At 36.6% G+C, this 19055-nt stretch overlaps 1 protein-coding gene across 2 annotated transcripts in view; it reads left to right on the top strand.

Annotated features, from left to right (window-relative positions):
• Window positions 1-19055, top strand: part of LOC127641069 (adhesion G-protein coupled receptor D2) — a 306626-nt gene that overhangs the window by 202828 nt on the left and 84743 nt on the right. Inside the window, exon 25 of one of the 2 annotated variants that reach the window (XM_052123833.1) lies at window positions 14471-14997. The exons of the other annotated variant lie outside the window; for it this stretch is intronic. Within the exon in view, the coding sequence (XP_051979793.1) occupies window positions 14471-14482 (12 nt within the window). The 3' untranslated portion in view covers window positions 14483-14997. Of the gene's footprint in view, window positions 1-14470; window positions 14998-19055 lie in introns of those variants that run through there. 2 annotated transcript variants of the gene reach the window in all.

Below are 19055 nucleotides of genomic sequence, written 5' to 3'. Positions count from 1 at the left end.
TCATTTGACAAAATATCTCCAGTGTTGTCTCAGATTTTGCTCTGGGAATTTAGTATAAAAGCACTTGATTTGATAAAAAATTATAATACAATGTTATGATGAGAAATTAAATGAACTGAAATAATTATATTTTCAATTGACTACAGTTTTAATTAATGTAATTAGACACCATTTTGATAATAAAGATAAAATAAAATTAAAAAAATCCAATAATGACAATATACTGTACATCATGGCCTCTTCGTGTCTTTTTGCCTAAATATTACACCTGTTTGTCTCATAAAATGTCCTGGAAATGTGCCTTGAAAAGAGTGGGAACCCTGAACCTCCGGATCGCGCTCATCATTGTTTATGTGAATGCAATTACTTCCTGGTTTCCACGAGACCAGAACACGTGTCTTAAAGATTGTTTACGCAGTGTGCTATCAGCTGCGGCACACACTTGAATTGATTCAAAAATGTCTGATGTGAAATGATGCTTGTCAGTAACTCTGAAGAATGAGGTCGATGTCAACATACTGGAACATTCGGTAGCAAAATGTTGATTTCCTGCTTGATCTTGTTGAATGATTGCCACAGATAAACAAACAGAGAAATGGATCAAACCACTGATCTCTCATAAAATATTTGAGAACATGAGTAGCATTTTAAGCTGGCTTTATAACTAATCGTCAAACCTGTTCAACGTGCACGGGAGTCATGATTAATATGGCGTCTCTAAAAACTCTCCCTTTCCATAATTGGATACAAATGATATATATCAAAATCATGTTCTACTTAGGTGGCACTTAAATGTGCTTTACAACACTGAAGTAAATCTTACATCTGTCATCCACTGAAGGGATCGTCTAAAAATACTGCCCTTTTCATCCCTGCATTGCAAAGTGTAGTTCGAGGACAGCCCGTGTGGTCCTACCTTATTCATTTTCAGTTAATATCACAGCTGGACAGTGGTGGTGGGCTGTAATGTTTGACGATGGAAGAGAAAATCCCCTATACCCCCGTCAATAAAAGAGAGAAAGTGATTGCCTTCAACAGGCCAAATTTGAGTGTCAGACTTGGTATCGTTTCAACAACAACACCTCTGCACGTTACTCTACTACTTTCACTAACTTATCGAAAGGCTTTATTTAAAGCCAGGCTTCCACCTCGAGTGTTCCCCGTGGCCTCCTTTATTTTCTGCCTGCAGCATAAGTGGTGGCTGACCACAGTGTTTTGATGGGGCGGTCGACTGCCCATCCTGTTCCCACATTTCCTCGACCACGGCGAGGAAGGCGCTTGTTCAACATGTTTCCCGCCTCAATACCTCCCACGTGTTGAGCACTTTCAACGTGAGATGACATCACATGATTTAAGTGACTTGCATTGCTGATTGCAAACAGACGCTGAAAATGTCTCATCATACAGAAACCTATCCTCAGAGTTGGTTTTAAAGCTATTTTAAATGCACGATAGACATTTGTCTGTATTATAAGTTAGTGGGAGTTCATATTTGGGGAAGCCTGTTGTAAAGGTACATGAAACTTACTACTTGTTTCAAGTGGATAACTATGTTTGTCGATTAGATCATCTAATCTTGGATAAATATGTTTGTGAAAAGGAGGTGCACACTCTAAATATCTGTTCAGAATTAATTACATTATAGAATTACAAACTAGTGTAAGGGAAAACATGGGGCAACTTAAATCAGTAACTATAAAGTCAAACGTCAAATTACAGAAAGTATGGCTTTTTCTGGTAGTGAACCAGACCTAGTAAACTCCTTGTTTGAAGCTTAAATTAAGACATTTTTGTGAATTATATCCTCCAAACTTAAATTCCAGTATCCTCATATTTTTGTAATAGCTGTTGGTAAACAAGTAAACACAATAATCCCACTCTGACATTTTCAGTCAACTATGTGATGAAGGTAGATTTTAACCAAAAGGTTGAACTGTGGAAAAAGGGAATTTTTCAAACTGTAAAATGTCAGGATGGGGCAAGTAGTCACATAATTTAATGGGGCAAGTTGTCACATGGGTAATCATTTTTTTTTAAGTGTGCTATTAAAGAAATATTCTCTGTTCAATACAAATTAAGATCAATTGACATCATTTGTGACATAATCTGGGTTACAGTGGGTCAGTGGGAGTGAATGGGGCCAATCTGTAAACGTTAGAATACTGTCTGTTTCAAAGCCAGAACACAATATGTGTGTTAACATGATTTTAGTGTGATAAAATCACTTACTAACCTTTTTTTGTATAAAATTATATAACATTTGCTAACTTTTTTGCCATGACGATGTAACCCCATAAACCCAAACCCTAATACGACTGTAAAAATAATGATTTGAAAAAAAAAAAAACAGAAAAATTATGATTTGAACGCAGAATATTCTTTTTTAACCTAAAAATGTGATCTAAATTAACTGGCATTATTGAACTCAAACATATTATTGAACATAATTGCGCCAACCTGAATACATCAGGTTAAAAAAACTGTGTTTCATGATTTCTGTGGTATTTCATAGCCGTTTTACTGTTTCTAAAAAGTCCATAATAAACTGGCAGGTTCCCATTGTGACAACTTGCCCCCAAAATGTGTCAATGAGAAATATTCACTGGAGTAAAAAGTGTTATAACTAAGCCTGGACTCGATATCGTAAACGCTGTTAAATGTTATAATAGTTACACCCCTTGTGGTGTCACAGTTTCATTTCGGTGTCCCCTCTAAAGGGTGCAATTATAGTCATTTGTCGTGATAAATGACAGACGTGTAGTGAAGGGTTGATTGGATTGTTGCTGGAGAGCCACAGAGATTAAATAGACACGAGCTCCCCTCTCTGTCTGTCACTGTCGTTATTACAAGAGTGTTGCACAATGAGCTCCGACCTTCACCGCATCACAATACATCTCTCTGAGAGGGCCTCTCCACCTGAGCATCCGCACGGACGCACGTGACCCTCGCTGGACCGCTACATGGCAACAGAGTCGTTAAGTGCGTTTCTGCGCGTGATAATGCAGTCGAATTGATTCGCTCGGGCCATTTATACTTTTCTTCTTTGGCAAGCATTAAATCAATTGATTTCAATAAAGCTATTCATTACGCTCGGTGCGAGCACTGACCTCTAGGACGCGATTCAGACGTGTTTGTTTTATTTGGAGGGGTGAATCAAATAATTCATAAATACTTTAGCACGTTTACTGTAAGAGAAATATGGTTATCGATTAGGTGCCATTATTACAGTCGAAACCCCCAGATGAGGCCTTAACAAACAGAAGCTGCTCTGCAGAAGAATTCATCTCACACAAATCGGTGTGAATTGAACATATTTTTAGAAAACATTAATAAAATAATAAAAAAGATTTTAATCTTTAATCTTTCATTTTTTTCATGTTTTAAAAGAATTTAGAGAACTTTCTGTGAACCAGCATTATAATCGCCTTTTGTGCTGCTAGAGGATCCTTGAATAGTCCTGCTATAAACTATGTGGGTCATGTAGGCTATTTAAATGTAGAATAGAATAGAATAGAAAAGAATAGAATAGAATAGAATCCTGTATTGTCACACATCTGATGGAAACTGGTGGAAATGATTGTAGGTAACTATTGTATGTGACTGCAACACATACAAAGCAATACAATATAGCTTATATAGCTTATATTGTAATAATACAATTATAATTAAATCATTATATTTGTTATAATATATTATATTATAACAATATATAAAATGCAAATCAACTTAATGCAATGCAATATACATGAAGTATTATGGTACAGTGCAAAATACAATACAGTTCAATACAATTTAAGCTCAATCAACAGCATAAAAAATCTGGGTTCCAGTGAGGCTCTTACAATGGAAGTGAATGGGGCCAATCTGTAAATGTTAAAATACTTACTGTTTCAAAAGTATAGCCACAAGACGTAAATATGATATGTGTTAACATGATTTTAGTGCGATAAAATCTCTTATTAACCTTTTTTGTGTAAAGTTAGTCAATTTTACAACTTCGTTGCCATAATGATGTAATGTCAACAAACCCAAACACCCTAAAACGACTGTAAAAGATATAATTTAAACAACATTACTGCTCAAATAATACATGTGTTTCAATAGAAGAATTAATGTAAGTGCTTTTATAAAAAATTCACTTCTATTGGAAGTCCCTCACTGTAACTGATTTTTGCTGCTGTTTAAAGAAATGGAGGGACGAGTTGAAATACATTTTTAACCCTTACAAGTAATCTGTATTCAGGTTGAATCAGTGATGTTAAATGATTTTTTTGAATCATGAATAATTATGAACCTGAATAAAACCAGTTCATTTTTTTGGAGCCCCTTAGAGACAGTGCAGGTTTGACATTTTTTTTTCTGAAATAGTTTTGTGTGCCCTTGCAGTAAATTTATAATGGTTGTACCACAGTATTCATATTTTAACCTTGATATATGTAGTGAAACCATAAATAATAATACAGGAAAACAAAACCTATGGTAATAAAAATCATGATTTTGTGGTTAACTATGGTTTTACAGACTGTAGTTACCATAGTTTTTGGCAGAAATCATGGTTTTACTATAGTAATATTGTAATTACTATGAAAAGTATGTAAAGTAACCATTTTTTTTGTTTTGCCAGAAACCATGGTTTTAATAAAGTATACTGTATGCATATAGTAACCATGGTTTTACTATATATTAACCATAGTTTACCTTGTGGTTACTATGGTTTAACTACAAATACCATAATTTTAGTAGTAAAGCCGTACTAATCACAAAATTATGATTTTAATTACCATAGTTTTAGTTTTCCTGTATTATTATTGTTTTACTACAAATACCATGGTTAAAATATGGTTTCTGTAGTAAAACCATACGCAAAATGTAATGCGAGGGCATGCAACACTATTTCCGAAAAATATTAAATAAAAATAAAATCCCAATCCTTTCCTCTAATGTGCTCCATATAATTTAGGTATCACAACATGAAGCACATATTTTAGGTTAAAGCTTTTCAATATGGAGAGAAACTTTCATGTGAATACACTAGCAGTCATCGTGCTCATGAGGCCTTTGAATGTCCTGTACGAGACATACATAAAGAATCACTCATTTTAATTGAGTTAAAAAACAAACAACAAACTTGCAACAAACGTGTCCCTGAAACACAAGCAGGTTTAGATCTTTGGATCCCCATGTCTTTGACTCAACCCAGGATGGATTTTGGCGAAACAGCAGAAAAGAGTGACCTCATTTTTTGCACTGCTTAGATGGGCAGTCCTACGATGACCTAGACAGCCCTCTCCTATCCTCTCCGGAGAAGTCAGCACTTCAGACGAAAAAGTAATTGTGGATTAACCATCAAAAGAAGGATTTTTTCCATTTTATGTGGATACCTGCAAAACTGTGTCTGCTGTGTGTTCAATATGCTTGAGCAACCAAGCAATAACACAATAAAATAGTCTATAAAAAAATATCAAAATCACAAGAGAACACCGGGTAGATTTTAGTTTGACTTTACAACTGAAAATGAACAGAAAATGCTTTGAAAGTCTCTTTCCAACACTCCCCAGGGTGGTCAATTTTAACTTCACTAAGTATTTTCCAACCAAAGTTTATGAGTCATGTCTCGCAGTAGATCATGCCCAGAGAAAGTCAGGCCGTGGCAAACTACCCATCTTAGATGTGGCGAGACTTTTTGATTTCTGACAGCAATAACACTTATCTCTGCAGGCGACCAAAAATAACCTTAAAAGGATAAATGATGAGGATATGTTGGATGAGGAAGACATTTATACATGATTATGTATGTAAGTTAGCTCTCTCGTCCTGTAGGCACTAGGTTGAGGTTTATGTGTTTTCGTGTGAACACATTTGTCCTATTCAGGGCCCCCAGAGCAATCAGTCTGTCAACAGGGAAGGGGCAGGCTAATTTCCCTCCTCCCTCTCCCTCGCCATTCATCTCCCGAGACGAATGCTTTGGGTAATAAGGATAATCAATACACTTTCTTGGTCTCTGCAGCCTCCTGGCATTATTAGCCATTTGTCATTAGACATCAGCTTTTTCCTATCAGGCATTACAATCTTGTTTACAAGGCGTGCCAGACCTCCCCTGCGTCCACGCCCCTGTCAAGATTACCCACGGGTCCCACTTCAGACACGCACACACACTCCCCAAAGTGATGAATAGATACATCTACACCCTGACAGCTTACACATGCACACTCTTGACATGATTTACCCCAAGAAAATTAATGAAGCAGTGACAAGAAGAACAACATGACGGTAAGAGAGAAAAAAAAATAGTTTTCTTGCCATTGATTTCTCAAGAGTCTTGTACAAATAACACCCTTTCCTAATTAATTAATTGATGGCAGGGGGAACGTTTTATCGTTATTCTGCTTTTCTTCAGGCAACTTCTGTTTTGGCACAGGATCTAAAAGTGTGGCTAACTTTCTTTTGTGAACTAAAGATGTCAAGCCATTGCACATCTGAATTAAGCTGTTTGTTGGATCGTTTATTGACTTTGCATCATTAAATAGCACATGTCTGAACAAAGACTGACCTCATGACCTACACAGTTGTGAAAGATACCAACTAGACTAAAAGTAGCAACAGTACTAACTTGACTAAATTTGTCAGTAGTATGTCAGGAGCTCAGCTGTTTTCATAATAGAGTACACTGCAAAAAGAGAATATGTTCAGTTGTTAACTTAACCTCATAAACACCCCACGACCACATGCATGGACACTGTATTTTGGTTTCGCTATACGCAACGCATAATTAAAACGAATAAAAACGGACTGAATTCTGTTCACAAGCCTCTAGACTGTCATTTAAGGATCACGTAAGTGTCACGTGACATAACAGCATGCAGCTGATTTCCTTGAAGCACTTTTTACGGATGCAGTGCAAACAAAAGTGCCTCTGGTAAGAAATGTCTTTACGTTCTTGCATTGAAACCTGTATGGATGTAAAGAGGAGAGACTCTAATTTGTTTGATATGCAGCTTTAAAAAATCAGTTCATTTTTCGCATGTCAGCATGCTTATAAACTTGATGTCCACATATGTGGACACTGGCATTGCATTTCCTCAAAGTAGAAAAAAAACATGTTAGTTATTTTGAATAACTTTCAACTATAACACTTAATTTGCTTCATTTTAATACACATTTTATTTTGTTATCACTGTGCAATATGATTCTATGCATTGACATTATTTAATGCATTCCTATATACTTATTATGCATTTTCACATTGAGAATAAATGGGTTCATCCAAAAGCTTTATATGGAGTTAGGATGAAAATATTATGCATTACAAACTGTTCTGAGACAGTGAAGGCAGACAGCACATTGGAGGTTAAGTCTAGGGAACCAACGTAACAAGTAAATGAACAAGTCAAAAGATTAAGAAAAGTTGATGACTTTTATTTAGAAATTCTCCTCAGTTCAATGGTTTCTATCACACACACACTCAGGAGAGCATGCATGTTGACATGATCATTTAACATACAAATCACAATGATAGTGAAAACTAAAAACAGCATATGAAGTATAAAATGAGCTCTTAATAATCACGAAAAGACAAATAACTGAAAGTTTCAACAAATATAATAACAGCAGTGTATCTAAAAATGTAAATAATGCACACACATGACAGAAATGCAGGAAATAAGTTATGAAAAATATAACTTTGTGGCTTTTTGAGGCTTATTTTGTGTAAAGGATAGCAGAAACAGTGCTTGACAAATCATTAGGACTTTTCACGTTTTCTCAAGGAAATTAAAACGCTGCTGATATAAAGGCACAAAAAAAAAACTTGCAGTGTGATTCCTCTATGCATATATATTGTATTATACATTATTAATGATACCTAATGCAAATATTGTTGTAAAATGTTACCCAGTAATTTTCATACTTGCAGTTCCATGACCTCATATTAATTGAGGCATTGGTTTATTTGTACTTCTAGAAAAAAGTTGAAATGCGATCAAAAGAAGGTGATAAAATGGTGACGTCACAACACCTAAAATACACGTATTCCCTTATGCATGCATGTTAACCTTACATCTTCCTGTTGGGAATGTTTTTTTGGACATGTTATTTGACTTCTACTGAGCTATACAGTATAGTACTTATTTTTTTAGTGCTGTCTATTAAAAAAATAAATAAATCTGCTTTGATGTTTTAAAGTTATAACAATTTTCACACCGGGGGGCCCATTTTAATGATTTCACCTATGGCCCAACAAACCCACGGCCCGAGAGCATCATGTAGCTTTCTCTGCAGCTAAGTGCATTCACTCCTAAAATCCAACCAAATGTTCAGTTTCAGGCTGGAGAAGATGTTTGCACCACTCAACATGTTTGACAGATACAGGAAAATTTGAATCAGTACATAGATTCAGATTTTAGAATGGATAATTTTATTTTAACATGGTTGACAGAGATTGGATGATGCTGGACATTACTTTAAATAAGATTTATTTATTCAGCTTCACAGAAAATCAGCTGTAATGTCTGTTAGGTCTCAAAAACATGAATAACCAACACACCTGGAAACATAATAAAAAAATTTGATGAAGAAAATCTGACTTTCTATAGCTTGATATATTTAACATTTCACAAAATAGTCTCACTGTCCACATATGAAAGAATCCTTAGGGAAATGTGCCAACAAAACACATAATCCCACATTTTAGGAACTTAAAGTTAAAGTAACGCAGCCGCTCTGTCAGTTTACCGTGACGATTATGTGTGTTGTGGAGGCGGGTCTATTCAGATGACACAGCACTGTGACATCACAATATAGCCAATTTAAAAACAAGTAATTTTTGCAGAGTAAAAACAATAAATGCTGTTTTCGAACTGGAGAGGAAGTTTTGAGTTTTGAAACTTACAGAATGCTTTATAGTACAATGACTTATAATATGTCAAAATATCAAGGAATATTTGATTCGTCATGAATCGACCCCTTTAAGGCTCTGGCATGCACACTACGACTTTGTGATACTCTTTTGCTACAGTCAACAGCAGCTCTTTTACAGTCGTTGTCCTTTTCTGCATATCGCTGCCCCCTTCGGCATGTTGCAGTGCCGTTTTGTGGCCCATTCTGTATAACACGGTGGCCCATTTCATCTTATCGTGACCCACTGGGAAAAGTCCCGGTTCACCCGATGGCCAATCCATCCCTGTTTGCTTCTCTGAAGAGTAGAAGTCACCACCTGACTTCTTCCTTATATTAGCCATTTATTTTGACCTTATTTCTCTTATAAAATTACCTACATGGTTTAATTATAAACTCCTCATCAGTCTCAGCAGGACAACAAAGAACGGCATCAGTGACTTGATGCACAGTAACTTATCAGGGTTCTGACATGGCATCTTTCAGCACTTTATTTAACTGACAGGTATGGTAACAGGTGAACGCCCTCACTCTTTGATTTTCCTCGCCCTCTCAGGCGGTCAGGTCCAGGGGGACTGCGACTCCCTCACAGGGGGCAACGGTCACTTGACACCACTGTTTGTCAGCAATAATACAGTCTTAAATGATGTGGCTCCTTGTGATAGACAGCTACTTTATCTTTTAGCCACCTTATATACTAATGACAGATGGGCTGTTTGGAGATCTGTGACAGGAGTTTCTAGAGCTAATCAGTGTTCACTGTTCACTGAAGGCCTTAGGGTATGAGAAAGTGTGTGAATGAATGAGTGTGCTCACTCATGAACAACACAAGTCTCAGATTCACATATCACTTTTTTTACTGTAATAAAATAACAACAAAATAACACAAAGGTGACATGTTGGTACTGAATGTCCCATGGAAAATAGGAAGTAATCGCGTTCACATAACCAACGATGAGGGCTATTCGGAAGTTGCATTTTCCCGCTAAGATTATAATTTTACACCTGACTACTAAGTTTAGGGTTATGGATTGTGTTAGGGTACACAGTTAAAACAATATCTATTTCTGTTGAGTGTACTACATAATTTACAGCTAAAAACAACTCGCTTTACAAATCGCTTTTGGCATCACTCTGAGGACATTTCACTCAGAATCCGGAGCTCACATGGGCCCATACGTTCAATAAAACTTCCAGATCCAGCCACTGGGGGCAGTGGTTCGAAATCGTTAAGCACCGAGCGATTTCAGCTGAAAAACTTTCAACCTACTGTTAATAAATTCACAGTAAGATCAGTCTTAAAATAATATGGTTGTCCAATAGTGCATTGCTGAAAATATGTGATTGGGTCGCATGATGTAGGCCTGATACCTAAATAACTCCGTAAGAGATGATATCAGGAGTATCACGGTACGACTCATGTTGAATGGCTAAAACCAGATATTCTGGTTATTGTATTAATTCTTTACAGTTTCATAGATACCATTGTTACTATTATTGTATGATATATTAGAATATTATTGTGGTGAGCGGGGCGGGCCGAGTGATGACGGTGTGGAGTGAGACCGGGATGGACACTTGGGGCAAATTATATCGCCGCAATTAAAGCCGTAACCAGAGCTGCGGTCGAGAGACACAGAGAGAGAGAGAGATGCAACTATGCTCTGTGTGTGTGTGTGGTTGAAAGCTGCTGCTGAAAAGCAGAGCGACTGCTTGGTCAGTGAGCTGAAAAGCCACTAGGGTATGTGATGCTGAAAAGCAATGTGTGAATGGGAAGACTCTGAAAAGTGTGAAAATAAATGTCATAATTTTGGATGTACACCCGGCTCCCACTTCCTTCTTCCCAAACGAGCAGAGGTCTTTCACAATTACATTAATATACATAATATTATACAAATAAACATACACTCACTGAGCACTTTATTAGGTACTCCTGTACACCTACTTATTCATGTGATTAGCTAATCAGCCAATTGTGTGGCAGCAGTGCAGTGCATAAAATCATGCAGATATGGGTCAGGAGCTTCAGTTAATGTTCACATCAACCATCAGAATGGGGGAAAAATGTGATCTCAGTGTTTTCGATCGTGGCATGATTGTTTGAGCCAGTCAGGCTGGTTTGAGTATGTCTGTAACTGCTGATCTCCTGGGATTTTCACACACAACAGTCTCTAAAGTTTACTCCGAATTGTGCCAAAACAAAAAAACATCCAGTGAGTGGCAGTTCTGCAGACAGAACCGCCTTGTTGATGAGAGAGGTCACTGGAGAATGGCCAGACTGGTTCGAGCTGACAGAAAGTCTACAGTAACTCAGATAATCACTCTGTACAATTGTAGTGAGCAGAATATAATCTCAGAATCCACAACATGTCGAACCTTGTGTCGAATGGGCTACAACAGCAGAAGACCGCATTGGGCACTTTATTAGGACTATAGTGTTCCTAATAAAGTGCTCAGTTAGTGCACATTTCTTCACTTTCACGCAGTGTTGTTCAGTAAGTTTCACACAGCGAGTTCAGTGGAAAACCTCTACATTCTGAGAATATTACTGCAGTACCATTCATACAACAGCAATTACACTTAAATAGTGTACTACCTTTTTAAAACACTGTGGTTTTAAAGCTTGGTTACTGCAGCAGCAGCGTAGCACTGGTATACCTTGCAACATTACTCGGTGTATGGATTTAGAGAAAGAATGGTCACTTCTCTAGTTGCAAACATACAGTCGGAGATAAAACGCAGATGCAGGGAATAGGGAAAAAAAGCCTGTCCCTTTGAAAGACCCCTGCGATGAAATATGTAATATAAATAAAGCCAGAGCCTTTGAAAAGAAAACCCTTCCTTCCTGAAGCTTTCATCCAAAGGGAGAAGCACACTCCAAGTTACTCTTAAATTTCCAAAGACCGTTCTGTCATCAAACTCCCAACTGCTCCCTCCAAACACACGATGGCCAGCCTCCGTATCCGCTGATGCAGCCTGATGCCCCCACAGGCCTTTCATCTGTTAACCAAGGACTAAAGTCCAAGTCACCTAACCCCCAAAACAGTACAGATCAACTGCTGGAATAAGCATAACACACTAATAAGAGCGGAAAGAAATGACTGAATGAGGATTTAATATGTTAATTGATGACGAGTGATTGGATTTGGGGGTTTGTGCTTAAAGAATGAATGTTTTTGCATTCATCGAACATAATGTTGGGTACGGTATTAAATTTTTTTAATACAATATTTATAATTTAATATATAGTTTATTCATACATATATAATATATGATTAAATATACATGTGCAACTATTGCAAACCAAGCATCTCAGGTTTGGACATGCTTTAGAAATGTTTTATTTGGTATATTCTGTGTATGTTTTGCACTGCAATTTTTTAATCATTATTTTTGTCCTGTTTTACAGTAAAAATATCGTAACATCCTTTAAACAAGATTTACTTTGAAGCAAAATGTGTGTCATAATAAGACTGAATCTTAAATTAATCTTATTTTTCTTACCTCATTGGCAAATAGTTTTTTCTTGTTTAAAGCATAAACCACACTAAATATTGTTATATTAAAGCTTGAAACAATTGTTAACACTTTACAATAAGGTTCCATTTATTAACATTAGTCAACATGAAATAAAATTGAACAATTGTATTTTTATGAGATATTAATATTTGTATTAACTAACATTAACAAAGATTAATACATTCTGTAAGAAATATATTGTTCATTGTTTGTTCATGATACCTAATGAATGAATTAATGAAGGGAACCTTTTTGGTAACATACTGTAAAAACAAGACAAAAATATTAAGTAAAATTATTTTTTTTGCAGTGTAATGAAACAGAATGAGCCGCTGTCAGTTTTGGGTGTAATCCAGTTACAAAGTAATTAATTACTGTAATCTAATTACTTTTAAGTAAAAAAAGTAGTTTAATGCATTAAAGTTTTTATTCTTGTAATCAGATTACAGTTAATGACTTTCAATTAATTTATTTACTTTTAAGTACATTATAGGGTTATGCTTGTTTCTAATATATTATTTATCTAGAATAAATTAATTATGGGCCCGTAACGTCATTGTGAAGGAGAAATGTGAAGTGCTGAGTGTATAACTTGAGTGTAACAATGAATAAAGAAGAAATATAGACGTTATTTTGAATTTGTCAAGCGGAAAACTGTTTTAGAAAAGTAATTAGTAATGTGATTACATTTCAATTAAGTAATTATTAAAGTAATCTGATTACAATTTTAGAGAAACAATTAGTAATTTATAGTGGATTACTATTGTTATGTAATTTACTAAAACTGGCGACTGTGCCTAACATTTAAGCTTAGATCCTACACCTAGAATTATTGGTCGATATAAAGGCACAATCCATAACTGTTTAGTCCAGAACCAACACAAATCTGACTAATTAGACCTTTTGTCTGGAAGCAATCATCGCTAAACCTTTCAGTGAAGAATGTTTTTAAAGTCTAAAGAACCTTATGTGGAATGGGAAGCTTCAATGGATATTAAAGGTTCTTCATGGAACCATTTATGCTCATAAAAAAAACTTTATTTTTAATACAGTGTTATTTAAAAATTAATTCCACAATATTAAAATGTTCATTTGGCTGTTGCTTTTATTTTAATTGACTTACATTACATTCAAGGTTTGCCTTTTATAAGTTAGAACTTTCCCTGGTAATCGAACCCAAGAACCATTGCTTTAGCGGCAGGTTCAGTCAGCCAGGAAACCAAAATATAATTGATGGGATTCAAAAATAATCATCATTTACATACAAGAGTATATGCAGAAACTCATACTCGTTCCTGTCAGCAGTATCCAGAAAACGCGCATCCACGCTAGTTCAGCTTTGGCCAGCGACTAAAAGAAAGTTAAGGAGTGACCCTCAGCAGTGGGGGTCTTAAATTACATCCTTTTGCTTTGCTCCGGCAACACAGGCCAGAATCGTTCCTGTTTTTCTTTAAAATTGCCATTTTACCACCTGCCTTTTCAGCAGTTTACTGCACTGTGCAGGTCAAGGGAACGGGGCTGTGGTCACGGCGGTCAGGCTACTGGTGAGACTAGAGGCCTCAGATTAATGACCCCTTTCTGGAGGTCCTGCTACCGATTGCCCTGCCCCTTTATCATTCTTTTCATACCCCCTGATGGGCTTCCAGCAAAGTTCAGCAAAAAGCACTCACCGATGAAGGCTAGCATAGCACAGTTTTGAATAAGCAATGTATCTCAGATGCTAATGTGAGCATATGTTTGACTGAATATGGCAGTTGTTTTTGTGTTTACATGATAGTTTGGAAGTCGGACAGCTTATTTAAAAAGTCACTTGCTTAAAACATTTAAATTCTAATTATACATTTTAAATGCTTTGATAATGACAATACAACAAGATATTTCGAGAATGCCTTTTATTATTCAACAACAAATCATACATTTATTATTATATTGTGGGTTATCTAAAATTAAAGGCGCAATATACATATGGGGGCCTCTTCATATTTTAAACAAATAGCACTGAGGTGTTTTTATAGTTTCCTGACAGAAACCTTTAAAGCGAAAATGTATTGTGTTCCAGGGCGGAAAGTGAGGGAAGTGAGCAGCAATCAAGTGCAAGAGAACGAAAAGAAGATTCGTGAGAAACAGACGTAAATAATTGTGAGGAAATGAACATCAAAGCATCCGAGCAGGTCCGTTTGTTTTCAGTCTCAACCCTCCCTGCCATCCTGCTCTTTAAAAACACGCAAAATGACTTCTGTGGCCAAAAGCTGGAGGAAGTGTTGAAAATGGTTACGTCCTATCCTGAGGGTCCCAAGCTGCCATCCCTGCATTGTGAGGGAATGTTACGATGGAAAGGAAAGGTGTTACGTAGCAAACTGTTTGCCAGGAAGGAGCTTCAGAGGACTGTTGTGAGTTCAGAGAGAAAGACTGTGCCATCTTGTCTGACAGATAAAAATGGCATGTTTATGAGGACAATTCTACTGTTGTTGTTACAAAATTCCAAAGGGATCTAAAGGGACCCTGTTACATAATTGAAGGATGGGCTTAATGTGTCCATAAATATAACTTTATTAAGAAATAACTTTAGCTTTTATTTGTTTTAGTTTGGGTAATTATTTGTATAATTTTATTAATTTATTTTGTGATTTGCACCAATTTACTCCAAGGGCTGAAAATTGCCCTTACATGCCCTTTTGCAAAACACTTCCATTGCATTGTATATATTCAGTACAGAGTGTTTAATCAACTATAGCAGTTGTTTATAACGTAATTCCATTTTTTATAACGTAATCCTTCGTCATGATCATGCAGCGTGTTTCCATGAGCTAAATGGGAATCTAAACACTATTAAGTGTGACTAGCAAGCCATTCGTGCATCAGAATCCGATCAACAATTTAGCCATTTTTGGTGAATCGCACCTGCAAAAGAAATCTGGGTTAGAAATCTGAAGGATTAATAGTGGTGTTTTCTTTATTACATCACGTGTTGTTCTGAAAGCAAGAAGAAACCAATGAAACACAGAATGTAGGCTGTCATCTGCGCAGACTGATCGAAGCAAAGTGGGCACGATTAACCAAAATGGCTTGCACGCGCTGCATGAGTCTGTTGGGTAGACTGCAGTCTCGTCACATTTTAACATTTGGTTTAGCCTCCCATTTAGCTCATGAAAACATACTGCGTGATCATGATGAACGATTACATCAAGATGTAGATTGTAATGCTGGTGCGGAATTTAAATAAATAAAATTGTCTACTTCTCTCTGCCCTTGCTGGCGTGGCAGTGTTTACCCCTCTGCGTGCCAATGCTGGCATGCATGCCATAGGTTGCCAACCCCTGAACTACAGTATCATATTTGGGTTCCTAAAAGCAGATAAACGTATGATAATTGCTATTAGATGCAACCATTATGGACACATTCTGGGGGGAAATAAATTAGTTCTATTCTCTTTATTCAGATGACAGTACCTGGAGACTACCTGGCTCCATTAGGTTTTGTTCATCACTGCAGTAATGGCCAGCATTGAATTTCTAATGCTTAAATAGACTTTCCCTCTCATTAAATATGTCTCTTTGTTAATAGGAAAGTCAAAGCTTGCTTTTCTGTCCCTTATTACCATTACAGGAGTTAATGTACATCTCTGGATGTTTCATGTCATGCTTGCTTTTAAATTGTTCAATTTAATTATCAAGTAAACAGCTATGAGCATGGCTCACATAAAATGTGACTTAAATAACTTATAGAAAGTTTTTGCTGATATGTGTGTCTTTATATTTATTCACATATATATTTACAATGAAACATGAAAATAAAATAAAAAATAAACATGAACTTGACTAAACTAGACTTGACACAAACAAAACATGACTTCACTAAATCTTGACTTTACTTGACTTTACTTGACTTTACTTGACTTTACTTGACTTGACCAAAACAACAAAGTTATACTAACAATATTCGACAAAGGTCAATGGCAAACATGAGGGCTTAAATACATGGACATGGGGAAACATAAGCCAATGAACAAACAGAACTCTAAACAAGATAACAAGACAATAAGCATAAACCAGTTACATGAAAGAACCAATAACAAGACTAAGAACCAATGAAAACAAGACACATAAACATGGAGAGAAAACAGGACATCACATGACTAGGAAACGGGAACAAAACATTTCAAAATAAAAGACCAGAAAACAAAACATGACCAAAAACACATCTAGACATGACAAGTAAAGAGAGCAGTTGCATAAAAATACCTCCTATTTATGTATTTTGCTTCGAGTATCTTCCAAATGGACTCACAAAGCCAACTTGTCTTTTTATAATGCCTGGAATAACACCTGGATAATATAACACAAGGTACAGTGATTTAAATATATATAAAAGCAAGTTAAATGTAATCTCAGAAGAGATTTTTAAGATTAATGGTCAATCGAGATTTTAATCAGCAAAACCTACCTTCCTACCCTAAACCTTAAACCTAACCGTCATAAAAAACACAAATGTGAGATGAAAAATGCAATTGCTAAGGCAACCACATCATTTTGTGCAGCTTTTATGACACTTCCATTTAACGTATTGACTCACATGATCTTCTAGACTTGTATCTTCGTCCTTTGCATTGCAAGTGTAATGCTCTAGCAATCCAGTATCTATGCAATTTGATTGCACTGGAGCAGGCTTGTAAATGTACATCCCCAATTCCGAAAAAGTTGGGACAGTATGAAAAATGCTAATAAAAACATAAAATAGTGATTTGTAAATTAAAACCTTCGCTGTATTGAAAGCTCTACAACTACACATTGTTATTTATTTTTTTATGTACAATAATTTCTAATTAGATGATTGCAACACATTCCAAAAAAGTTTTTACAGTCGAGTGTTTACCGCTGTGAAACATCACCATTTCTTCTAAAAACACTTATTAGGCATTTGGGCACTGAAGACCCAAGTTTGTTAAGTGGAATTTCCTCCCATTTATCCATTGTGTAGGTCTTCAGCTGCACAATTGAATGGGGTTTTGTTGCCATATGGTGTGCTTCATAATGCGCCACACATTCTCAATTGTAGACAGGTCAGGACTGTAGGCAGGCCAATCTAGCACCTGCAGTCTCTGCTTATTCGTCCCTGCAGGGACGTCCCTGGAAAAGACGATGCTGGATGGCAGTATATCCAAAATGTTTACATATCTGTCTGCATTCATGGTGTTCTCACAGATGTACGAGTTACCCATGCCATGGGCACTGGCACACCCCTGACCCATACAGACACGGGATTTTGGTCCTGACGCTGATAACAGCTTAGATGGCCCTGTTCCTCTTTGGGACACGACGGCTGTGTTTTTCAAAAACTTTTTTAAACGTGGACACTTCAGACCAAAAAACACAGTTCTACTGTTCTACTTTCAGGTAAGATGAGACCGAGCCAGAAGAAATCGGCAGCACTTCTGGACAGTGTTGATGTTGGGCTTCTGCTTTGCACAGTAAAGTCTTAACTTGCATCTGTGGATTCAGTGGCGAATGGTGTTGACTAACAAAGGTTTACTAAAGTAATCCCAAGACCATGTTCATGATATCCAATACAGATGATGTTTTTAGACAGTGATGTCTGAGGGATCAGAGATTCAGAAGTGGTTTTCATCTTGCCATTTACGCACCGAGATTTGACCAGATTTCTTGAATCTTTTTACTATATTGGGCACCGCAGAGGGTGAAATGCCCAAAATCCTTCCAATTTGTCTTTGCGGAACATTGATCTCAAAATACCTCGACTGCGGGAATTCGGGGCCCCTCTGCTTCCACCTGCCCAGGTAAGCCCGTGCTGACTATGACACAGTTGCCTCAACAGTTTATGATCTCCTGTTTTATATCGCCTTGTTATTTCAGCTCATCAAATTGTTATTAGTCTTAAATTGCCCCTGTCTCAACTTTTTGGAGCATGTTGCAATCATCTGAATCTGAAATTACTGTATGTAACATATAAAACGAAAAAAACCTCACTTTTTTTTTTATATGTGGTGCTTTCAAATGGGTGACTATAATTTACAAATAACTCCTTTTTTTTATTAGCATTTTCATACTATCCCAACTTGAGGTTCTAGATGGCTAATGCAGATATTTTAATGTATTTAGGCTCGGACTGTCCGTCGGGAGCGACGGGGGAAGTCCTGGTGGCCTGGCGACTGATTTGCCCCACTTGTTTTTATTTATTTATTTACTTTTTCATTATTAATTTATATTATTGTCACCCAAGTGATATATGAATATGGCATACATTAATAAATCGATAATAAATCACGAATCCGCTAGTTTTGACTACTCTGGGCCACCCCTAATATGGGTCATACCACTGCAGGAGCAGTTCAAGTAATAGCGCGGAAAACTCTGCTCATTCAAGGACGCGCATTCATTCATTCAGTACATGGACAGAGCGCAGCTAAAGTGTCTAAATGCTTGTGCACTGTTCAGTTGAATGATAACCTTTAACTTAATACTATTGATCCCAGTCTACCTGATCTCATGAAAATAAAAAATTAAATGTACGTTGTCTAGCAACGTCATTAGCTGTAGTGAAGTCGTAGGTATTCAAACCAGTGCAGTCGCATGATATCATACGAATTAGCCAAATTTAGAAAAGTGGTACAAATCCTGGCGATTTCG

The sequence above is a fragment of the Xyrauchen texanus genome, chromosome 50 (assembly GCF_025860055.1).
Source record: "Xyrauchen texanus isolate HMW12.3.18 chromosome 50, RBS_HiC_50CHRs, whole genome shotgun sequence".
Classification (NCBI taxonomy): Eukaryota; Metazoa; Chordata; class Actinopteri; order Cypriniformes; family Catostomidae; genus Xyrauchen; species Xyrauchen texanus.
Note: the sequence above shows the minus strand (reverse complement) of the source record. Positions and strands in the feature narration are given on the sequence as shown.